The sequence below is a fragment of the Gossypium arboreum genome, chromosome 4 (genome assembly GCF_025698485.1).
Source record: "Gossypium arboreum isolate Shixiya-1 chromosome 4, ASM2569848v2, whole genome shotgun sequence".
Taxonomy (NCBI): Eukaryota; Viridiplantae; Streptophyta; class Magnoliopsida; order Malvales; family Malvaceae; genus Gossypium; species Gossypium arboreum.
Window position 1 is genome coordinate 66,118,526 of NC_069073.1, and position 7,836 is coordinate 66,126,361.

Sequence of the window (7,836 nt, forward strand, 5' to 3'; positions counted from 1 at the left end):
ACCAAGGGATGCGCGACAATTGACCTACTTTCTTTGCAGAAAGGGAGAAATTTGAAGTGCTCCTGTAATCTGTGTCATTTGGATTTTTTTAATTAAAAAAAAAAGCATTTATATTCTATCTAAATATAAAGATATGCTCTTTCCAACATACTCTAAAATAGACAAGAATGCACAGACCATTTAGAACAATTTCAGGAAAGTTCAGATTTCGATGGAAACAGTTTTGATGATTGTTCTTTATTGAAAAATTTGATGAATGTTTTGGGGAAGGCGGAACATTAGAATCCCCACAAGTAGATATTACATTGAGAAAGCATGAAATGAAATCAACCCAAAAGTTCAGGAGTCGGAGATGAGTAGCTGAGAAGCATGGACATGGGCAGGGGCAGAGGAAGAGGCAGGCATGGAGGTTCCTGATAAGAAAGCTTTGAAGAGGGTGAGAGCTTGTTTGGGTCTATGCAAAGGGACTTCATGTCCAGCTCCCCTCACTGATACAAACTTCAGTCCTTCATACTCTTGGGTCCATCCTCCTACCTGTTCATTTCATTTCCCACTTTATTACTGCCTTATCTAATATTGCTACTTAATTTTTTCAATTTATCAAACAACACCTCTTGAAGTATCTATTCTACATCTGTTTCATTCGATGTCTATTAGAAGAGTGTGTAAATGTCTTATATTCCCAACCTCTTGTACCTGAGTATGACTTGTGTATAGACATGTATATATATAATTAGACTCTCTAACTTACTATTTAACTTTTGTGGTTGGATTTAAGTTTCTTTATTTTTAACTGTTATTGTGGTAATGAATCAAATCCAAGTATTGAAAGGTAAGTTACCTGGCCATCATCATACCAGGCACGCCATGGTTTCATAGTTGCAAGCTTGAGAGCATCTATACTGTAGCGGGTGGATGTAATTGGGATTACAGCATCTGTGTCACCACTGTCATGGAAGGAGAATGAAACAAAGAAATAAGGAAAAAATGGCTCCGGTCAATTAAATGAAAATATACATCCTATAATCTAAATTATTAAAAGATAAAATAGTTGTTTTTACAGGTAAAAGTACCATGGAGGCCCTTGTAGAGACAAATTGCATTTAGCCCCCTCTACTAAAAAATGGACAAATTCCTTGTACATTAGATCAAAAAGCAAATTGGTTATTTCTGTTAAAATTTTGATCCATTTGTCTTGTTAAAAGTTGATGTGGCTGACAGAATAACCATATAGTGACATGTGGCGTCTTACGTGTACCCCATAGTAACATAAAGGGACCAATTTTTAACAGTAGAAATGAATAAAATTTTTAATAGGAGGACCAGTTTGCTCTTTAATCTAGCGTATAAAGATTAATCTACCAATTTTTTGAGTAGAGGGAACAAAATGCAATCTAACTTCTAGTACAGAGGCCTCCATTGTACTTTTACCATTTTTACATGAAAAAACACAAATGGATTAATATTGATGCTAATCTTTTGGGAATCTAGAGTTTAGCTTAGCTGATTCAAGCAAATACTTTTAAGATGTAACATTCCATTAGCAAATTTATTTAATGATAAAGATTAGAACTCGCACTATAATCATATGATAATGCGTAATACTGAAATAGCAAATTTGTTAACATTTTAAGACTAAAACTGCAAATTATCACTATAATTAGAACCTAAACATAAATCTATCATTCAAAATGAAACAAATAATAGCATTGTGATTAGCAGCCTGAAATTAAATAGATTTTATCATTGGCAGTCTTCTAGATAGAAAGGTATGCAACGTTGAACTCCTCTAATAAATGAAAAATTACTTATATTGATAAGTTAACCCCACAGCTTATATAGCTAAGTGTATTAGCAGGAAAACTTTTCTTCTACAAAAGAACCATAGCTTGGAAATATGGGAAGGGCTGGTATTCGAACTCCAAACCTCTTGAAAGCCACCACTTAAGGGTGGTCACATAAGCCCTAAAAACCATGGTCTCTTGGTGGAGACACTTCCCATCAGCCTTTCATCTGGTAATAGTTGGATATGTCCTATTATTCCCTCTATCCAATCTCAAACAGACTTTTCTTTAGAGCCTATCTCATTAATTCCAAATTGACATTATTACCCCTGTTACTCAGCCTCTTCATTTTCCTTAAGGTATTTTTGTCAGACACATTCTCGAATGTGGGTATGGGATATGGTCCCCTAAATATACAAAAACCTAGAAAAATATTGAACATATCCGTCTCGGGAACTTACTTGTGTCCAACACTCGATTCAAATCAGGAAAACGCAAAATATTACTGTACTAAGGAAAGTTTGACCATCAAGTTTGTCCATAGTGTTCTATTTTTCATTCTCTAATCCTATATTTTCTAGTTTCAAATGGTAAAGTAAAGATGGTTGACCTCTTGTTACCCAATTCAAAAACATGCTAGCTATATAGAAAAACATCGTTACAAATTTAGAGATAAACCTGAATATCCATATGCGAAGTCCTTCATGTATAAGCTCACGGTAAACATCCAGCATCGTTATTGGAGAATCCTTCCAGTTGGTATTTACGATATCACTGCAATAATGAAAAAGGAAGAAAGGAAAGAAAATATACGTCTACATGTGACTTCTGAGGCAAGAAAATGGATAAACAGAAATGTTGCCAAGTAAAAGATGATTTGAGTTTACACAGGGATGTAAATTTTGGTGGTCACAAATTCATTTTATAAGGGCAATTGATGCTGCATCAATGATGCATCCTTTGAAAAGAATAGAATAAGTTTCATGTAGGGATAAAGCTAGATGGTCAGGTGGTCTGGTTACAGTTGGTAAATGACAGAATTTGAGTATACAGAAATAGCGTACATACCTGCACGTCTCCCATTTAGATGGTGCAGCTTCGGGTAAAACATGAAGTGACTTTTGAACCTCAGGTAGATTGAAGTATACTTCTGAGTGCTTCTCAGTGCAAGGATCGTACTTTTCACTGAGCTGACTAACCATCTGTTGGATAATATCAATTTTCCTTAATATGATTACATATAAAATATCAAATACCCTCAAATTAAGTGGAAATTAAACAACCAGGCCTTTTATAAATTTTGATATCTGGTTAATTCTTGTGATTGTTCTGGCCAATGAGTTCTCCAGACCATGAACCCTATGACAGCTTAAAGGAGCTTCCGTTTGGAGATAAAAATCACAAATATAGAAGAGAGTTATTAGATCTCGATCAACTGTTACCAAAAATATAGGTATGATGATTGAATATATATGGCATAGTTTAACTGGAATGCTGTCAAAACTTATTATACCTAAAGTTAAATTAATTATATCTTTTGACTGGTTTAAGAAGAGGGAAAAAGATGCTTAAAATTTAAAGATTTAGAAGTATGTAATCTGTGTACTCACAAGCCTTCTTTTCAGCAGCCACTTCGTCTGACTAGCATTCGCAGAGCAGGAGGGAGTGAAGATGCTGTATGGGTCAATATTTCCCATTTCTTCACTTGCAAGGTCCATCATCTCATTACAGGCACTTGAGGAGTGAACAAATGACTCAAAATCACAAAGTACATTCAATAGCTTGTATGTTTCATCAGAAATCAAACCAGCTGACCACATAAATTGAAATTGCCCCAAATGGTCATGATAATCATCAGTTAGAGCATTTCCAACCTGCATATTATGTACACATCAGCATTTCCAACCTGCATATTATGTACACATCCATGTTTCAGTTTGCTCAATATAAAGCTGCTTTCTTTCAAGAATAGAATACATACCATATATCCCTTTAGGTTAATTGCTTTTCCATTGGTTGCCTTGTTGTATCTTACAATGGCTTGGCTTAGCTGTGGAACATAATGCCCTGCAACAGCATTTTTAATGTAAAATGAAACTACAAAGAGCATAATGATTTTATTGTTCAAGAAAATTAAATATGATAATTGCAAAGTTCCCAAGTTAATCCCTACACTTAGGGGCTAGTTTCTTTAGTTTCCTTGTTCAAAGAAACCTCATTATTCCCATCAGTTTCACTGTTGTGCTTTTGTATTCCAAAGGACAAGAAATTGTATTTTACCATATTTAAAGAAATACAAGTGAGAAATTACTGTTTACCTCCATAACTCTCTCCGGCAATGTAGAAATCCCTTTCTTTATACTGAGGAAAGCGTTCAAGCCACTTTAGCAAAAACGTCAGTGAATCCTTGGCTGTACATCAATGAATAAGAAGCTATACTTGCACAAGCTAGCCAAAACAAAAATTCAAATAAAGTATGAAGTAGAAATGTATTCAGCCTCACCAGTTCTTTTATCACCATTGTTAAGCAAATCAGAGGAAGTATTTGAATATGAAAAACCAACTCCAACAGGAGACTCAAGAAATAAAATGTTGACAACTGCAAAGCATTAGAAGAATATGAAACAAATGTTTACTAATATTGGAATATTTCTAACATTCACATTTCTCAAGCTGAAATCGTAACAGCAATAAGTAATACCCTTAACATAGATCTAAGGAAACAGCCATTTTTTGTCAAAAGGGGTAAAGAACTTCTAACAGTTATTCAAGCATGACATGTAGTTTCCTCTGTAATGCAAGGAATTAATCAGGATTCCATAGATCTCAAATGGAAACGATAATCATATAACCAGAACACTGTTTTTAGCCATTTGAGTTTGTCTTTTTGGGTGTCCACACAGGCACATCAACGTGTTAGTAAAGTTCACACCAATAGCAGCGAATAATGGCCGCAAAAAGTGTCGTAACAGAGAATAGCGGTAATAACGGACAACTATTTCCGTTTTCAATGATATTTTATGAAATTCAAAGATTTGAAGCAGGAGAAGGAAAAGGAATTGAAAATTTGTGCAAATTTGAAAAAAATTCACCACTGCTATGCCTGCAATGACTGCGATAGCATTCACTATTTCCGCAATCATGATAAACACAATGCGACCGGAAACATGACTGCAACCGCAATTTAAATCCCTGAGTAGAGGTGGAAGATCAGGGAGCAAGAGTGCAGTCAACAACTTTAGATTTGAGTACTAAATAGATTCATAAAAACCCACGATAACCTAAGGGGAGAGCTCGAGTGACCAGATGAAACGATGCACCAAAAGGAAGCAATAGATTGCAAACAAAAATAAATGCTATGAGTGATATTGCAATTGAATTAGTTCGCAATGCAAGCATATTGTCAGCCATAACAGATCATTTTCTTCTATGTAAGAAACCAACTATAATATCATTTCTAGAGGTTTAACAAATGAAGTGAAACAATTCCATTTCTTACACCAGCTATTAGCAACAGTAAAGAGAAACTTTAGTCTTGCAAATGCTGTTTCAAATGGCTCAACTTTCACAGTTAACTTTTAAGGTATTGATTACCTTGATTCCAAGAGTAAGGGTTCAAGTAAACGGTCTTTCCATCTGGCCTAATATGAAATGGACCTATTTCCTCTGCTTCACCATAAGCAACTGATGAACATCCGGGTCCTGAGGACATAAAACTCTAAATAAGTACTATATTTTTCCCCTACTGAGAAGAAATGTTAAGAAACCACACAAAAATATATTTCTAAAAAAAAAACAAAACAAGATAATAAGAAATACAAGAGCCAACACAAAATAGGCAATAAGAAGAAGAAAGTTCTGCAGATTTTAACATGAACAAAGAGAAACAAAGCTAAGCAGATGACATAATCACCGGTGAGATTTAGAATAGAAAAAATTCTATACCCAGAAAATGAACACAATGAAATCATAAAAGCAGCGATTAGTGATTCAAAAACATAGTCAACAATCAGTAAAAAACACCGGTTACAATATAATCACTTCTTAAAAAAGCAAAACTGAATTAATCAAATAGTGCTACAAAAGGGGGGAAAAGTCAGAAGACAAGAATCTTAAAAAAATTTCAAACTATGACCTCCATTGAGCCAAAGTAAAAGTGGCTTGGAATCAGGATCCTTAGCAGCTTCGAAGAACCAATAAAAGAGAGCTCTCCCTGAGTGTTTATTCACAGTAACATAACCAGCATAGTGTGCAAAGTCCACAGTGAAACTCTGCCCCGGAAGGTTATGAACTTTATCAAGTTTTTGCTGGGCAATTGAGTCTTCCAAGGAAGCTGCAATTAAACAACTACCCAGGGAGAGATAGAAGCTGATAAAGGTAAAGAAGGTCATAAGACCAAAACCCCATCTTGGATCTGGCATATATTTGTTTTAGGGTAGTTAAAAGTAAGATTGTTTTATTGGTTTTCATTGGTTTTATATAGAAAGAGATAGTTGAAAGAGTGACGCAAGCAAGCAAAACTTGGGTCAATTATTATGTCCCATTCTCCAGTTGCCTGCTTGCTTGCTTGCTTTGTTGGTTTCTGTCATGCTGTTGGCTTGCTTTGTTAGTTTCTGTCATGCTGTTTGTGCGAAGGAATAATTGTTGCAGAAAATATTAAAAAGGTAAAAACTGAAAATTGTTTTTTCTGCATATGGGGGTTGGTGGCCGGTTAGACGGATGGTCCGCTATTATGTGTGAAGCTATCCCTTCAGATCCGAAGGTATACTCAAAAAGTTAAATGGTTTTGATAATATGCGTTTGAATAAAAAATATATTTTCTAAACAGATTTATCTCAAATAGAAATTGTGGCCCGAATTCGTCTCGAATCAACTGTTTCGTTATTGTTTTGTTATTATTTTATTATTATATTATTATTATTTTGTTGTTACAGTTTAGATATGCAGACTTTTTTAATATATTTTTAATTTGTTGAGAAATAATTATTTTAATATTTTTATATATTTGATGTATTTTATTTTTAAAATTTATTTTTATATAAAAATAATCTAAAAAGAAATTTAATAAGAACAGGTCGAGTCGAATTCGAGCTTAACATTTTTAATCTTGGTTGAGTTTGGGTAAATTTTTAGGTCTATTTTTCATGTTGGGCAGGACCCAAACCTAAAAAACGGGTCAATAATTGTGCATTGTCCCAGTATACTATTAACATAATTAATGTTTATTCAAATTGCTTAAAATTTTATAATTTTATTAAAATTAATAATACCAATCCAATAAAAGAGTATGGGTTAATTTTTTTTAAAATTTTATAAACATTATATTTTAGTGGGTTGTATTGTTAATTTTATTAAAAAACTTTATAATATTAAAAATTTTATAGCTTTTTATTATAAATTTTTATTTTTTATGATTTTTAATAATTTTAAATTTTAAAAGGGCTTAATTATTTTTTAATTTGTTATTAAAGCCTTTTGACCTTTTAACGTTATTAGTTTCAAAAATTTTAATTTACTTCCAATAAAAGAGTATGATCAATTTGAACAAATGTGTAAAGGTCGAGAACTAAATTTGTTATTATACCTTATAAATAAACACCAATTTTTAACGAATGAGCAATTTTACTCACTCATCTAACATACAAGGGTCGATTTGTCTATTTTTTCATTTAAGGGGCTAAAATGCAATCCATTATATAGTATAAGGGGTTTGGTGGTACTTTTACCATCTAAAATTTAGTCCAAACTCATTCATATTTATAGATAACTAATTCAAACCCATTTTAGGTCCACCCATATCATGTTTTTTATTTTTTTTAAAAAAATATGGGTTAATATATATTTTGGCCCTTAACTTGCCTATTTATACCTAATTAGTCCTTTCTTTTTTTTTACCTAGTTAGCCCTAAACTTGTATTTTATCAACCAGTTTGGTATCTCTACACTAACATCACTAGTTTATGTTGATGTAATATTGCTAGCCAATCCAATGGTGCCACATAACAGTCTCCTAGAATGGCATGGGACCAACATAAATTAAAACTACTAAAAT

The 7,836-nt window shown here is 33.2% G+C and overlaps 1 protein-coding gene across 1 annotated transcript; it reads right to left on the reverse strand.

Annotated features, from left to right (window-relative positions):
• Positions 1 to 206: 206 nt before the first annotated feature.
• LOC108460609 (serine carboxypeptidase II-2) lies at positions 207 to 6,597 on the reverse strand. The gene is made up of 10 exons (XM_017760170.2): positions 5,920 to 6,597; positions 5,379 to 5,486; positions 4,288 to 4,383; positions 4,103 to 4,195; positions 3,766 to 3,851; positions 3,395 to 3,658; positions 2,853 to 2,986; positions 2,463 to 2,558; positions 842 to 947; positions 207 to 534 (listed from the first exon to the last, which is right to left on the reverse strand). Exons 1-10 carry the CDS (start codon positions 6,203 to 6,205, stop codon positions 340 to 342), a joined length of 1,464 nt encoding a protein of 487 aa, XP_017615659.1. The 5' UTR covers positions 6,206 to 6,597; the 3' UTR covers positions 207 to 339.
• Positions 6,598 to 7,836: the final 1,239 nt, after the last annotated feature.

What these genes read in the sequence shown, in the direction of transcription:
- LOC108460609 (XM_017760170.2), bottom strand. Translation starts at nt 6,205, where the DNA reads ATGCCAGATCCAAGATGGGGTTTTGGTCTTATGACCTTCTTTACCTTT. An exon ending in CAATGGTGATAAAAGAACTG is followed by an intron (nt 4,196 to 4,287) that starts GTGAGGCTGAAT and finishes ATTGATGTACAG; the next exon opens with CCAAGGATTCACTGACGTTT. An exon ending in TCTAAATGGGAGACGTGCAG is followed by an intron (nt 2,559 to 2,852) that starts GTATGTACGCTA and finishes TCATTATTGCAG; the next exon opens with TGATATCGTAAATACCAACT.